This window comes from Dermochelys coriacea, chromosome 5 (genome assembly GCF_009764565.3).
Source record: "Dermochelys coriacea isolate rDerCor1 chromosome 5, rDerCor1.pri.v4, whole genome shotgun sequence".
Lineage (NCBI taxonomy): Eukaryota > Metazoa > Chordata > Testudines > Dermochelyidae > Dermochelys > Dermochelys coriacea.
The window spans coordinates 20,674,218-20,691,003 of NC_050072.1; the positions used below are offsets into that span (position 1 = coordinate 20,674,218).

Consider the following 16,786-nt stretch of genomic DNA (forward strand, 5'->3'; position numbering starts at 1 on the left):
GCCCTTGTCAAGGAGCAGTGTTCAATTTGCAAATCATTCACGAAAAAGACTCAGGGATCTTCATCTAGGTCAGCACTTGCTCAAACAAGGGATGAGGCCTGCTTCAGCACTGAGGCCTGTGTTAGATTGGAGGTTGCCCTCAGGTTCCAAGATTGCTGCCACTTTACAGTCTGGAACTGGCGCCTCTCTGAATAGACAGAGGTTCTTGTCAAGTGTGCCAAGGAAAAGGTCGCATAAGACTGATTGAGGTTGCTCTAGATTATGTGGGGGCTCATCTACATCCTCCAGAAGGCTTGTGGATTGGCACAGTGTGAATGCCAGCATGCGGGATGGAGCAGGTCCCATCAGTTTCTCCCCAGTACTGCTCAAGGAGGTCAGAGAACACATACCGTTGACTCCTGTTTTGGTCTTGCGGCATCTGTTGAGTCAGAACAGGAGTCCTCACAGCATATGAACGTATTGGAGCTTCAGATCATCTACTATGCATGTCATACTTTTCTGGACCATATCAGAGCTCAGTGGTTCATATGCTTACCAACAATACCACCACAATGTATTATGTGAACAGGCAATGGGGAGCACACTCCAGGATGTTCTGCCAAGAGGCAATCAAGTTGTGGAAGTTCTGCATCAAGGAGACTACCACCCAATAACTGACTACTTGCCTGGGGTTTCAAATCAGGAATTTCTCCTTGAGTTACAAGTGGTCTCTGAAGATGAGTGTCCTCAGGTTCTTCTTCGCAACTTGGGACATTCTAATGATAAAACCTGTTTGCTATGAAGGACAAGAAATGTCATCTATTCTGCTCTTGAGGGGGCTTCAGTCCAGTCTATCTGTCCAGTGCTTTCCATCTCAGATGCCAGTTGGCTCTCCTATATGCTTTTCCCCCAATCCTGATCATCCCACAGGTCATCTTTAAATGTGAAGGCAGATTGGGCCAAACTCATTCTCATTGCCCTGGTGTGGCCGAGGCAGTGCTGGTTCTCAAACCTACTCACGCTGTCAATTGAGCCTTTCATACCTCTTCATCTCCATCCTGACCTACTCACACAGAATCACAGTTGCATCTTACATCCCAAACTCAGCTTCCTGCATCTCACAGGTGGCTGCTTCATGGTTGAACGGGGAGGAAGAGCAGTGTTCGGCAGCTGTTCAATAGGTCCCACTCAAATTAGAAAGCTCTCTATCAGAATGGCCTATTCAGTCTAATGGAAGCAGTTTTCACTGTCATGGTTGGCCCACAGAATTCAGTTAGTGCTGACTTCTGTTCAGGACATCTTGGAGTATTTTCTGCATCTTCACTTGTTGGGCCATGCACTTAGCTCATGAAGAGTACATCTGGTGGCGATACTGGTGTTTCATCCCCCTATTCAGGGAAGATCAGGCTTCTCCAAGGCCACAGTACCAAGATTCTTAAAAGGGCTTCTTTGTCTCCATCCCATGGGCAGCATGTGAACTGCCGGCTGGGAAAGGCTAGCCCTCAGCCCTGCCCCTTCCACACACACATCGCAGCCGCCAGCACCTGTCCCAGGCTAGTACCCCCAGCCCCAGAGCGTCCTCAGCCTCTAACCGCCTTCCCCCAGCCCCAGAGCAACAGGAGAGTGGGTGGCGCAGCCACAGCGCCCCCAGCCTCAGAGCACCAGGAGGGCAGCAGTGTGGCCCCCAGCACCCCTAACCCTAGAGCGACAGGAGAGCAGGCTGTGCAGCCACAGCGTCCCCAGCCATAGAGCACTAGAAGAGTGGGTGGCGCCTCCCCAGTGCTGGCAGGGCGGGCGGTGCAGCCCCAGCCCCGGAGCACTGGGAGGCCATGTGGATGGCCCAAGCTGGAGCCACCCCACAGGGAGACTGGAGCCACACCAAGCAGAAGCAGAAGGGGGGAACCTGGGGGCGGAGGTTGGGTGGGGCCATGCCTGGCTGTTTAGGGGGGCACAGCTTCCCCCAGCCTAAGATACCCGCTGTCCATGCTCCATCCTCTGGTCCAAGAGCCAGTTCCACTGTAGGACCTTAACACAGTCCTAGCAGTTTTAATGGGACCTCCATTTGAGCCCCTGGCATCTTCTTCCTTTCTGATTTTATGTCAGAAGACTGTTTCTGGTAGCAATAACATCCACCAGGAGAGTGGGTTTGTTGCAAGCTCTGATGGCAGAGCCTCCTTATACACAATTCTCTAAGGACAAAATAACTTTACGACAATTTTTTTTCTAAACTAGTTTCTCAGTTTCATTTGAAGCAGGTGGTATATTAACCTGTGTTCTTTTAGAAGTTGCATTCATCTCCTGAGGAGCAGCATCACCAACATTAGATGTCAGGTGATGTCTAGCCTTCTATCTGGACAGGACTAAACCATTCTATGCTTCACCTCACCTGTTTGTGTCATGTGCAGATTGTATGAAGGGGCAAATGGTCTCTTTACAGATGATCTCTAAATAGATAACATCCTGTATCGAAACTGCATATAAAATAGCTTTGATTATGCCTCCTCAGTGGGTGTGAGCTCATTCTGCAAGAACGCAAGCAATGTCAATACCGTTCCTCAATGATGTCTCAATATTGGATATTTACAGGACTGCTACATGGTGTCCATACCTACATTTTCGAACCATTATGCCATTACTGCATCTTCCAGGGTGGATGCAAGCTTTGGTATGGCCATCCTGCAATCCTTCTTTAGGTAGTCTGAGTCCCACCTCCTAGGGGGTACTGTTTGTGAGTCACCAAATGAAATACAGGACTGCATCAACTCAACAAAGAAGAAATGGTTACTAACTGTAACTGTGGTTCTTCGAGTGTGATGCAGACATGTATTCCACAATCCACCCTCCATCCCCATTTGGTGCAAAGGAACTGAGGGGGGTTGGGGCGGAGCTACCTTATATAGCCATGGTAGGGGCTCTGTCCACAAGGCAAAAGTGCTGCCCTTCCAAGGGTACTGCTAAGCAAAATTCTCCAGCTCACATCTAAGTGGAATACACATCCATCACATCTCAAAAAAACACAGTTACAGTAAGTACCATTTCTTACTTGGGTTTTATGCAGCTAAAGCAACTGCTGTTGTTCAAGAATAACTTAAGAGTTCCCTGTTCAATATTGCTGCTTTTAAATGTCAGACATACACACGCTTTAGAGAGTTCCAAGTTGTAAACTAGTTACTCTCGTTAGTTTTAATGTAGCTACTCATGTGAGCAACCCCACTAATATGAATAGGGGTTCTCTCACTCTAGTTCAAAGAGATTTAAAACCTTATTAGCAGATATCATTTGTAATATAAAAGGTTTGTGAGATTGACCCATTAAAACAGCTTGATCAAATATTTAATATAAAGATCAGTCAGCTTCCATAAAATAAACTATATATATGATGTTTATTGTTACAAAAACTATCAAGTTTTACAGTAATGACATTTAAGTACTACTTTAAAAGTTAAAGTAAATAATAGTGTTCTAAAATTAATTTTAACAATTGGAAAGGAAAGTGTAAAATTTGAACCACAGTAAAAACAGACATACTGATTTTTCTCCTCCTTGCTAGATTATGAACAAATTTGAGAAAAAAATGATTGTTTACTGTTTCCATAGCAGTATAATATATTTTCATAGTCAGAGTAAGAATGCACTTAAACTGCTATATTTGGGTTCTCTCCATAAATTGAAACATGTCTGATCTAAAGCTCATTTACTGTCTTGGAATAGAATTGATCTTGCTTTCACATTTGATTCACCCACTGCGGATTTTGAGAGGAAGAAAAATAGCATTGTTAGGTCAGTTTAACTAGGCCAGAGTTAGACAGAAATACTGGCAAACCAACTGTTTTAAATATTTTTTCTTCTTTCTCTCTTTGTCTTTCTCTCTGTGGATTTTTTAAAATAAAATCTTAGCTGATTTTAATATAATTTGTGAAGTCATTCATATAGACCCTCACCATTCATGGATCTAATTTACAAAGCAGTACATCACTTTATTACTTCATAGAAAATACTGTCAATTTGTTACCCCTAGGATTAGCTGTTTTGCACTGAGACACTTTTGTTTAACCTGAAGGGTTTGGTATAACAATTAATAGGAGGGAAGTTCTTACTTTGCTGAGATCAAATAATATTTCTCTGCTGTCTTAACTCTTCAAAATGGATTATCACATTTTCTACTCAAATATGTATGTTCTTCTAAGACACGTGTTTAAAACATAGATGAGCATTTTGACAACAGGTAAACTAAAGATTAAATGTTGAGCTTTCCATGTTCAAATAGTAACAACTTCTAGCAGTCCTACAATAAAAGACCCAAATTGTATATTTCATGGGGGAAAGTATTTAATAAAGAAACATTTAATTTTCAAGCTCATAAGAGGTTGCTATAAACTGCAACGCAAATTTTGTGTTCACTTGTACCCCAGGAAAGCCAGCTGAAACCAGTAGTATTATATAGGATATGAAGGCAGAATAGGTTTAATAGGATGCTATCAATATATATCAATAATAGTTAATCTTCATTGCTCCGAAACCATCAGAGTATTAAGATTTTGACAGTTTTAAAAACAACCTTAGTCCTTAAAATTGCACAGAAATAAAAAAAAGTGAATTGTGAAGGCCTTCTTTAAAATACACACTTCAGACAATTTTAAATTGTACTCTTATGCATCTAGACTAGATTCAGCAACAACTACTAACTTAATTAATTTACAGGTTTCAGAGTAGCAGCCGTGTTAGTCTGTATTCGCAAAAAGAAAAGGAGTACTTGTGGCACCTTATTATTAGAGCATAAGCTTTCGTGAGCTACAGCTCACTTCATCGGATGCATTTGGTGGAAAAAACAGAGGAGAGATTTATATACACACACACAGAGAACATGAAACAATGGGTTTATCATACACACTGTAAGGAGAGTGATCACTTAAGATAAGCCATCACCAACAGCAGGGGGGGGAAGGAGGAAAACCTTTCATGGTGACAAGCAGGTAGGCTAATTCCAGCAGTTAACAAGAATATCAGAGGAACAGTGGGGGGTGGGGTGGGAGGGAGAAATACCATGGGGAAATAGTTTTACTTTGTGTAATGACTCATCCATTCCCAGTCTCTATTCAAGCCTAAGTTAATTGTATCCAGTTTGCAAATTAATTCCAATTCAGCAGTCTCTCGTTGGAGTCTGTTTTTGAAGCTTTTTTGTTGAAGTATAGCCACTCTTAGGTCTGTGATCGAGTGACCAGAGAGATTGAAGTGTTCTCCAACTGGTCCTTGCTTACAGACAGCCCCCCAATCTGAAGCAAATACTCACCAGCAACCACACACCACACAACAGAACCACTAACCCAGGAACCTATCCTTGCAACAAAGCCCGTTGCCAACTCTGTCCACATATCTATTCAGGGGATACCATCATAGGGCCTAATCACATCAGCCACACTATCAGAGGCTCGTTCACCTGCGCATCTACCAATGTGATATATGCCATCATGTGCCAGCAATGCCCTTCTGCCATGTACATTGGCCAAACTGGACGGTCTCTACGTAAAAGAATGAATGGACACAAATCAGACGTCAAGAATTATAACATTCAAAAACCAGTTGGAGAACACTTCAATCTCTCTGGTCACTCGATCACAGACCTAAGAGTGGCTATCCTTCAACAAAAAAGCTTCAAAAACAGACTCCAACGAGAGACTGCTGAATTGGAATTAATTTGCAAACTGGATACAATTAATTTAGGCTTGAATAGAGACTGGGAATGGATGAGTCATTACACAAAGTAAAACTATTTCCCCATGGTATTTCTCCCCCCCACCCCACCCCCCACTGTTCCTCTGATATTCTTGTTAACTGCTGGAATTAGCCTACCTTGCTTGTCACCATGAAAGGTTTTCCTCCTTTCCCCCCCCTGCTGCTAGTGATGGCTTATCTTAAGTGATCACTCTCCTTACAGTGTGTATGATAAACCCATTGTTTCATGTTCTCTGTGTGTGTGTATATAAATCTCTCCTCTGTTTTTTCCACCAAATGCATCCGATGAAGTGAGCTGTAGCTCACGAAAGCTTATGCTCTAATAAATTTGTTAGTCTCTAAGGTGCCACAAGTACTCCTTTTAATTAATTTAAAATACTTTTTAATCAGTCATTAATCAAATAATAAAAAGTAAAAAAGATAAAAATTTGCTTTGTTATTAATTTCACAAAGAAAATAATATTCTACATTTTTCTCAATTCTGTTATATTTACATTTAAAATATTAGGTGATAATGACAAAATAAGCAAAGATTGTTTTCTAGAGATGCATTAAACCTTCTGTGCCATCTGTGATAGAATGGGCTATATATATTCATAAGTGAAAGAAGAGCAGGAGTCAAAAATATTACAACTGTGGTCTGACCAATAAGCCATGAGACTGCTAATTGCTTCCTGTCCCTTTTGAAATTACTCAGACTGAGCTAGATAGTACTTATTGATTTACTGTACAGTAAATGTCCTATTGTTCCCCACACATCAGTGTGGCAGGTAGGTGCGAATCTGGCTCTGACTGAAACCAAATTTAGTTTATCTAAAACATTAAGAGGAATTAATTTTGAATCACTGTATAATGAATGAAACATGGCACAAAATGATTAAGCAGAGATATGAGAATGCAGTATAATTCTTTGCACACTTGGCCTGTGCAATGCTCATATAAACACAGCAGATATAGATAATAGTACAGTACACAGTAATTTAGGCTTTTTTAAGTTATTTATTCATCTGTTTTTCCACCTGAGGATCTTCCAAGTTAATGACACAGCATTTACTAAAAGTATCCAAAATATACAATGTGTCTGCAGACCAGCATTGGTGATGATTTGTCATTTGACATAGAGTTCAAGTATAGACATTGTGGATCATTTTAAAATATTTTGTTTTTCTATTCCTATTTAGGAGCAACTCCCATCTTAATTCCAGACTGAATTTTATTCTGAACTAAAAGTACCCTTAATCGTTCTGTCGGTCACAGGAATTTGTTGAACACATATGACACACGTCAGCCACACTGGCTTCTAAAGGTATGTCTTCACAGCCAAAGTTGTGCCTGGGCTAGCCTACCCAAGCTAGCTTGAAACCATCTAGCGTGGGGAACGATAGCAGTGAAGACAGCATAGCATGGGCTTCAGAGTGGGCTAGTGAGCCGAGTATATACCCACGGTCTGGGCCAGACCTGTACTATACTCACTGAGGCCAACGCTGTGCTGTATTCTCTGCTGCTGTTACCAGCTGGATTTGAGCTAGCTCATGTAGACAAACCTATGCACAGATTTGCTGTGCTGACATACACTTAGTGTAAACTACAAGCATGTTTGTAAAAAAGAAAAGAAAATCACATACCACACAATTTTGAAATCTTGTCATTGCCATTTGTGATTCCCTAAAAGTTGCTGCCTTCCCATCTTTTCATGAGAATGGTGCATAACACTCATCGGCATAGGTCAAAAGAGAAGAGTCTAGGTCATCACAAACTTAGTTGTGGAAAATCAGTGTCAATGTCTGAAAGAAATTACTACTAGACTTGAAGGAAGTTCCAGAAAAACAGTTGTCAGTAAACAAAGTTACAAAGATTATACTTAGTATAATTATTTCACTGAAGGATCTTCAAGCTTGGAGCACCTGACAAACCATTAATTTAGGCCTAACAATTCCCCCACACGAGAGAGGAAAGTCATCTTATACCCACTTAATAGATGAGTAGACTGATGCACATAGCTGAAATCTCTGTATTGAGATTATATAAATGATGGCCTTGCACCCCTCTTCTTCTTAGGATAGGTCTTGCAACTAGCTAATTGTCTACAAATTTGATTCCCTCATCATCATAACATCTCAACATCCATTTGGTTTTGCAGCACATGGGGAGTGAATTTCACCCAGAGAGATTGTAATTTTCTCTAACCGCTGTTCATCATTCTTCCAGAAAGCTTTACAAAATATCGAGAGGAAGGGAGTCGTCACTATAAATACTGGAAAAAAAAGAGGTGAAATAAGTTAACATGCATGGCTGATGTTTTTCATGTTTGTTTAGTGAGAGCTTGGTCTAGTGGCTAAAGCACAAGACCAAAGGCTTGTCTGTACTTGACTAAATCGGCACTGCTGCGTTCAATGCAGCGAAGTTGATTTAGCAAGTCTGGTGAAGACAAGCTAAGTGAATGGCAGAGCACTCTTCCATCAACGTCTGTACTCCACCGCCCTGAAAGGCAGAAGGGAAAGCAGTGGGAGAGCATCTCGCCTCGATACAGCACGGTGTAGACACCGCTGTAAGTCTACCTATGTTATGTGGACTTCAGTTACATAACTTACGTAATTGAAGTACTGTAACTTAGGTCAACTTAGAGCTTTAGTGAAACAAAACAAAACAAACGGCCTTAAGAAACAAAGATCAGTGTTTATTTCATGTCTTTGCCATTGATTTTCTGCATGACGCTGGGCATGTCATTTAACCTGTTTCTCCATCTGCAATATGGGAATAACAATACTTATCATCCAAGGTTGTTTGTAAAGCACACAGAGGTCCTAAAAATGAAAGGCACTAGTGAAGTGCAAAGTATTATTGTCATGGAGTCCCCAGGCGATGCTTTGGACCTGCTCCCTACGAAGCCAGTCAGGACTCTGGGGAAGTCTCCTTTCTGTGAGCAGACTGTCTTCAAGACACACAGCTCACACGGCTTCCACCTTCCTGGGTTTGATCTCAGAGCATTCAGCATCCTCTGCCCTTCCATGCGCTTCCCACAGCGAGTCCGCCCAGGCGGGCTCCTGGGGAAGCCAGAGGGTCCTGCACCCAAACTTCGCAGCCAGACGTGACTCTCAGCCAGCCAGTAAAACAAAAGGTTTATTAGATGACAGGAACATGGTCTAAAACAGAGCTTGTAGGTGCAGAGAACAGGACCCCTCAGCTGGGTCCATTTTGGGGGGCAGTGAGCCAGACAACCACGACTGCACTTCACTCCACATCCCCAGCCAGCTCCAAACTGAAACTCTCTTCCACCCCTCCTCCTCTGGTCTTTGTCCCTTTCCTGAGCCAGGAGGTCACCTGAGTCCTTCTCTTTTCCTTCATTACCCATCACTCCCTGTGACATTCCCAGTGTGCATGCAGAGAAATAATTGTTCAAGATCTGAAAAAGGGTACAAAATCATCAAGACTGGAACTTTTTGCTGACAACTTTACTGTGTCTATCCTATGTATTTTAAAACACTCCTAAATGTTAAGTTCAACGTCCTGTCTGCTCATCTCCCCTCCCACACCCAGTCTCCCCTCCACCCCACTAGACATTTCCATTAAGGGGAAAGCAAATCCAAATTGAAGATGGAGAAACATGATCAATGAAAAACTTTCTTCTAAACTAAAAAGGATGATCAGCTACTTCCAGTAGCAAAATTACTGATACCCACTTAATGTACTGGTTTCTATATCACTGTCTATTTGCAGCTTTTAAATAAAATATCAGGCACAAAATCACATTTTTATGTAAATGATATAGGAGAGTCCTTTACTAAATCACATTCTAAATTACTGCCTGAAATAATATTGTTCAATAAAAGTAGCTTGAGTATTTTTACTGAAGGTTTTGTTCATGAGGTTTATTTCTTAATTACTTTTTGTAATCACTGACATATGTTGGTCATTATTATTCCCATCTTGCCAAGACAGATTTTTTTCTTTAAAGAGTGTGCTAATTACTAGCAAAAGAAGGGGAAATTGCATGATACATTGCAGCATCAATTTACAGTTGAGTATATTATCTTTTCTGGAATGTGGAGCAAAAACTCTAGTCAACTCCAAAACTTAATGCAATCTGTATAATGTTACCATGCCACCAGGTCATCTTAGAATTGCATTTAAATATGTTTTAATACTTTTCATATTGCACAGTTGTCCGTACAGCTAGGTTTGTATCTTTTTTGGAGTTAGCATATTTGTTAATAGACGTCTAATAAATAGCAAGACACCAGCATCAGCACAGTGCAGTCTTTGGCTACTATAGCAAGGCTGATGTGTATTGGTGAATTCACATTAGCATAGCCACTACTTGTTCTGCACTAGATAATGGACTCAAAGGTTAAGAGCAAAGGATCTCAACAGATCCAATCAGCGGAGTTTTTCCAGGGCTAATTACCTCTTTACTGCGCTGACTCTAATGTGACATGTTTATTGCCTTAACTAACAACTCATTAGCTTAGTTGATGTTTTTGTCAATATTAATTCATTCATTTAAGCCAAGTCAAACCTTAAACAAAGATGTCCAGACTGAGAAACTGGCAGCAGAGTGACTTTTGTTTAGTTCATCTTTTTTTCCTGTAGCTCAATTTAAACAAAAAAATGTTGATGAGAAATATTTAGAGTATTTTTCTAAAGGAAGCATGTATTTATCAATGTGCTAATGTTTGTTGCATATGGCACTTTTTTATATAAAACTCCGTGTTTAGGAAATAAAATTAAAGTAAACTAAAGCACATGCTTCATAGCTTAAAGTGTATATCAGGAAGCAATAGTTAATATTCTTCTTTGATTGCATATTTACAGATTAACATAAGAAGGCATGTCAGTTGTTAGCTGCTCTATAGTGCTAAATATGGCAAACAGTTTGTTCAATAAATAAAAATAAGCAACTTAGAGAAGTCTAGTTTTAAGAACTGCCTAGAGAAAAACCAATAAAAATCAATATTTTATCTCTACCACTATAACTAGCTGAAGTAATGTTATTAGGAGAGATAATGTATAATTGCACAGCAATAATGATAAATTACATTTATCTTGGAATTTTACTCTTTTTAGCTGTCATTCACATTTTATAAACAGTTACTAGTTAATTATTTTTATTTTAATAGAGACTATTTAAAATAAAATTCATAATTATAATTACTGAGCATGCAGAATCTGGACTTGGCTTTTAATAGGCTGGGCTCTTGGCTGGATCATTATCTTTTTTCTAGTTATTGTCATTTTTAAAAGGCAGAAAAGAAAGGTGAAAAAGTTACTTTCCATTCAACAGAGTAGAAACTGATGATGGTGTAGTAGTATTCTTTGATCAAAAGACTCTGTAGTCAGGCAGTCACTATTAGTAGTTACATTTAGCTATTAACTGCAATGCAGCAAATCTCAAAGAAAATCTGAAGATATTGTGTTATCTGTAGTGTCTTAAAAGTACTTGGTGTTTCACAAAACATAAAACTGCAGGGATCCTGCTCCAAATAGCCAACAGTCAAAATCAAATAAGTGCAATACATTGGGGTCTGAATGAAGTGTGTGAATGTGTGAGATTGACAGTGAAGAAATCAATGTAGGATGAGTTCACAAAAGTGGGCCTAAGTAAAACTCCACAATATTCTTTTTGTACATGGATTCTCAGTTTAAAATGTCTTTCATTTATGTGCCGTAATCAAATATTAAGTTACTGAGAGATACCAGTGGGGGTGTGAAATTTTATAGTGAAGTCTCTTCTTGTAAATTTCAGGCAATGCCTTCTTTAAGTGCACAGCTTGCATTTGGGCTGTGCATTGAAGAGTATCTTGGGACCAAGAATGCTGCTCCTCGGCTATAGAGAAACTTGCGGCTAGCCCCAGTCAGCTGACTTGGGCTTGCAGAGTTTGGGCTAACAGGTAGATATTTGGGTTTGGGCTGGTGCCTGAGCTCTGGGTCCCTCTCCAGTTGCAGAGTCCCAAAAACTGAACCTGAACTTCTACAATACCACAATTAAACAGCTCCTAGCCTGAGTCTCACGAGTCCCAGTCCGAGTCAGCTGGCACGGGCCAGCTGTGGATGTTTAAATGCAGATGTAAATGCATACTCTCTGCATTTGCTGCTAAATCCCTGTGGCTATGGTGTCTCCAGTAGCTCTAATATCCATGTTTTGTAGGGGCAGTGACCTCTGCCCCATGGCTCTGCCCTTTCATCTCCACTTTTCTGCTCCTGTTCCACTCCAAATTTTCCCTGTGCAATCACACACTAGAGTCCTGCATGGCTGAACTCCATAACCTGCAGGGTATTTACACCTTTGGGCAAACTCCCTAGCATAGTTACTATGGCTGAGTCGGGTGACTGATGCACTCAAATGGGTAGAACACACCTTCTAATACCTAGGCCTTGAGCTGCCTTCTGCACAGCTGCTATCATTTACGGCCCTGCGAATGGTCGGTTTTGGTGGGTTTTATGGTGACCCAGAATTGGGGTGGAAAACTTTTACCCAGCTCTCATTTACCTTAGACTTTTCTGACAGGCTCCTATGTTCATTTGGCAGCCAGAATTTGGCCCTTAATGAAACTTTTTTTGCTTCTTCACTCTTTAATAAAATGTGACACAAGGTAGAAATTTAAAAACAAACCCCCCCCCCAAACTACATGTATAGATTTGTACTAACATCAGTGACAGCAATTGCAAATAGTTATTTTCCCTGTCTTACAAGTAAGATATTTTGTTATACTTGAATTCCTTTTTATTAAAGTCAATCACTTGAAACAGAGAGAGAAGAATACAATATGGCACCATGCCACTTGTGCTCTGTGACCTGCATGGCTGGGGAAAGGACTTCATTCACTTGGTAACACATTATTAATTCATTTGGCATTCATTGTAATAACATAAATCATCAGAAATTCATTTAGTTTTAAAGTGCATATAATATGTAATCTCAAAGGGTTGTCGTTGTAATTGAGCTATTAATTAATGTAGCATTATTTTAATGTGACCCTCTTTTCCTCAGTCTACTGTTCAGCCTCTGTCATTGGTAGCTAATTGGTAGCTGTTTCCTCATGTGTATTCAGGACATTCCTGTTTTGTGAAATATTTGTAATACTTTAAGATAAACCATCTTTAGCAATATATCCAAGAGTTCCTCAGTCTCTATTTGGTTCTTTCATTTAGTACAGCAGACTGGTGCAGTTAGCAGCATTTTGGAAGTAAGAGTTACGCACTACCAGATGGCAAGTGCAGAAAAAGAATGTTATGGATGGATCATAAATAATTTTCCTTTGTCGGCTATTCAACATGTTGTTTATTGTCATGCTTATTGCACTGGGGAAGTTTCAGTATGAGACGCTTCTGTTCATTCCTGAAAGGGAGAAAAGAGGCTACTCTGATGCCCAGATCTACTTTTGCTGTAGAGCTATTCATTGTGTATATGGTTCCTAAATCACTCACTTATAGCAGCAGCTACCATCTGTGCAGCTTAGGGCAGGCAAAGAATTTTCATTTGACTCTTGCTGATTCTTCCTTTTCTGTCATTTCACTTTCTAACGCACTGCTGTGACATGCCTAGGACAAGTGAGCATGTTTCCTGAGCTCACTGCCTCCGTTTATCAGACTCTCAAGAAATTTCCCACTTGCATGTTTCTTTTTGCTTCATGTGAGGAAGCTGCCTATAGAAGTTTCAGTGTGGAGAGAAGGCCAGTACGGCTTTCTGACATCACTTGAGGAGCAGACAGCAGCAGTAGCTTTTAATCAAAGTAAATCAAGTGCTGCCCGTGAATAATAGTCATTATGGGATTAAGTTTAAGGAAAATGCTGGTGGAATACACCATTACGCTTAGGAAACCACTCCATTTTTGCAATATTATTCAGTAAAGTTACATCCCCAGACAGCACTGTTCACTTAGATTGAAAGCCTCCCTCTACTGATGTCATAAGAGATCTTTTAAGTAAAGGATAGAACATATATAACATATATACTGATGAGATGGACACAATTAAAGCTGGTTGGAAAGTGGTTACTTTTCACCCCCCCCAAAAAAATGCTTTGCTGTCAGCTGGTTGAAAAATAGTAAAAATAAGTCTGAAAAAATCATAAAAAATACTACCAACTCTAGCCACAATTCTGACCTAAAATCAATATACAATTTGACTTACAGTAGGTTGTGGTTAAGCTGCAAAAGTGTTTGACTGGAATGTTGAAAGCTACAACATCTACATGGCTAGAGCATAATGTGCTTTAAAAGATTGTCAATTTTAATTTTTTTAATTGTTTAATTAATAGTCTTGCTTCTAATAAAGCACGCTCCCAAAATTATTTACAGGTTTTATAAATCTTTTTTGCCTTCCTATTAATGTCTATAAGAGCTTTTCAGTTCTCTCCCTTGCTTACTGACTACATGGGGAAATGAAATAATTGATTATGCACAAAGTGCTGTGAAATCCAGCCTGTTAAAAATACCCTGTAATCTCTTTTAGTCCTAGTAATTTTAAGGGCTTTTTAAAAAACAGTAGTTAGAAATTTGTTGCACAGAAATACAATTTTTAATTGGTGATCTTGTGGCCCAGTAAAATCATATTTTCAGGACTATTTGGTTTGAAAATTAACAGTGAGGTATTCTCTATTGAAAAATGTATATTTAGGATACGAGTATAGAAATTGCCCAGTGATTCAGATCAATGGATCACCTAGTTCAGAATACATATATTCTTCACACAAACATTACTGCCACTCATGCTATTTCAACAATCAAGAGGTAGAGATGGGATGGATTATGGATTATTGCATTGTTAATGGAATATAAAACCTTTTAAGCTCTAGTCACGTTGGTTCACATTTGTTCCAGGTTGTAGTACCTTAAGGCCATTATCATCTGATGGCTGTTCAGTGTCTGTTTTAACGTGCAGTACTGGTCTCAGTCCAGTTCTTAGTGGACAGATATCCATATCACAAAAATACATTCACAGTTGACATCCTTTTTAGTAGACTCAGCATAGAGTTTCAAGTATGAATGGAAACAGAACAGCATTTTATTCCAACAAAAGATAGAGGGATATTAGTAAGGTGATGTGGGAAAACTTGTGCTGCCTCCAGTGATGCTGTATTTGCTATGTGGACAGAGAACTACACCAGCACCATTCATGAGTACTAAATTTATCCAGACATTCTTAAAAAGAATGGGGGGGAGAGAGGGGTTACGTGCGGATACTCACGTGCTCTCAATAAAGAGTAGGTGAGATAAAATATATATTGATATGCTTGCTTTAAGTTATACATCTTTTTTTTTTAATTGAGCCACAATACTGTTGGGACAAATGTTGTAACATTGGTTGTAGCTTTTGATGAGATGGGATTCAATCTCATGTAGCAGCCTGAGTCCCCTCATTACTGCTAACCTTCTACATTACATAAACCCAAATCCTTATACTATATGAGATTTAAAGGAAGGATATACATGTAGTCCAGGCTATACATCTGAAACTTATTTACAGTATACTTTTGGCTGAATGCCACCTATCTTTACCCATAATACATTATTTTATTTGGTTTCAGTGCAGTTATAGTGCATGCAGACGTCTAGCTGGAAAATAAAATCTGTAGATAAATGTACGTAGATGTTCAACTTCTTGCCATAAAATGGCTGCAGTTTCTGACCTAGGTACATGTTTCCCCAAGTTCAGGAAGGATAATAAGCAACTGCAAAGACACTAACTCCCTTAACATGGTTAAACTTATCAGTGGTTTTGCTGTCAGGTTTGCATGAAATCAAATTAATGAAAATTAACATATTGTTTTAGTCCAATTTTAGGTTGGACTTTTGTTATGCACTAGGTTATTTTGCAATAGGTTATCATAATAAACCAGCCCTGAGGAGAGGTATTATTGAGAAAAGAGAGCTTTCATGAAGTTATTTGGTTATCAAAAATGGGAAACTGAGGCCGGGTGCTGCAGCATGACCCCAGGCCACAAGAGGGCATGCAGGAGGCAGCTGGCCCTGCTATGAATAGTCCTACAGAAAGAATACAATATGGATGGAATCAATAGTCTATAAATATTAGTATAGACTCTAATAGAGAATTATTGCCTTCCTATAGTTTTTCCATCCTAAAGGGTTTTATATTAGGCACATAATTCTTCATTAAATTTTACAGGATGGTGCAAAAATCCTATACATTTTTTGTTGAATTCTGTAGGACTTTTATGGTAAGCATTTTGTCTGGGCTCCTAGTCTCACAAGTGTTGGTGGAAAAGCCTTCCCCACTGCCATTCCTTTTAGCTAGAAAAACTTTCCTGCATCTTTCTGTCTCATTTTAGAGCATATTTTTCCTTGGTACACTTTTTCCTCTCATTCTCTCACCTGTTATTTATTTAAATCTGTGATTGGACTATTTAATTCACTAGAGGGTTGACCTTCCATTTATTGGAAAGATCCTATATTAAATAGGGCCCTGATCCCGCTAAAGATTAGATATAATATTTAGTATTTGTAATAATTCTTTTTATTGCAGTAACGCTTAGCTATCATGGTCAGGGTCTGATTGTGCTAGGCTCTGTACAAACACATAACAGAAAAATGGTCCTTGCACCATAGAGGTTACGGTCAATTAATGTAATTGATATAGACAACACTATGCATCTCTCCTTTCACTGACTTCACTGAGACCTATGCAGGTGTAGGGACTTGCCCACTGAAAGCTTTTACAGAATAATAATGTTGTATTGTACTCTATGAGTAGATTTCCATACTGTACTCTTATTCATGGTAACTTTTTAAAAATAACAAAGCAGAATCAATTCACTAGTTTTCTTTTTATTGTACTAGTTTTTATCCTGTTTTGTATGGTAGGTAAAGCTTTGACATTCCTTCTGCTGCAACCACCAAGCCCCAAACTTCCTCCACACAGCACCATCCGCAGAACTGCCATTGATCTGATTGGGCGAGGTTTTACAGTATGGGAACCTTACATGGATGTCTCCGCTGTATTAATGGGCCTTTTGGAGCTCTGTGCTGATGCCGAGAAGCAACTTGCAAAGTATGTATTTAATCCAATAATTTTTGGGGTGTGTGTATGTGTATGTTATGTTCTGCTTTGTTGCACC

At 39.6% G+C, this 16,786-nt stretch overlaps 1 protein-coding gene across 6 annotated transcripts in view; it reads left to right on the forward strand.

Moving 5' to 3' along the window:
- WDR7 (WD repeat domain 7) overlaps nucleotides 1-16,786 on the forward strand; it is a 376,297-nt gene that overhangs the window by 255,792 nt on the left and 103,719 nt on the right. For all 6 annotated transcript variants that reach the window (XM_038402296.2, XM_043515275.1, XM_038402295.2 and 3 more), the window contains one exon: nucleotides 16,533-16,719. In XM_038402296.2, coding sequence (XP_038258224.1) covers nucleotides 16,533-16,719 — 187 coding nt within the window. The remainder of the gene's footprint in view (nucleotides 1-16,532; nucleotides 16,720-16,786) is intronic.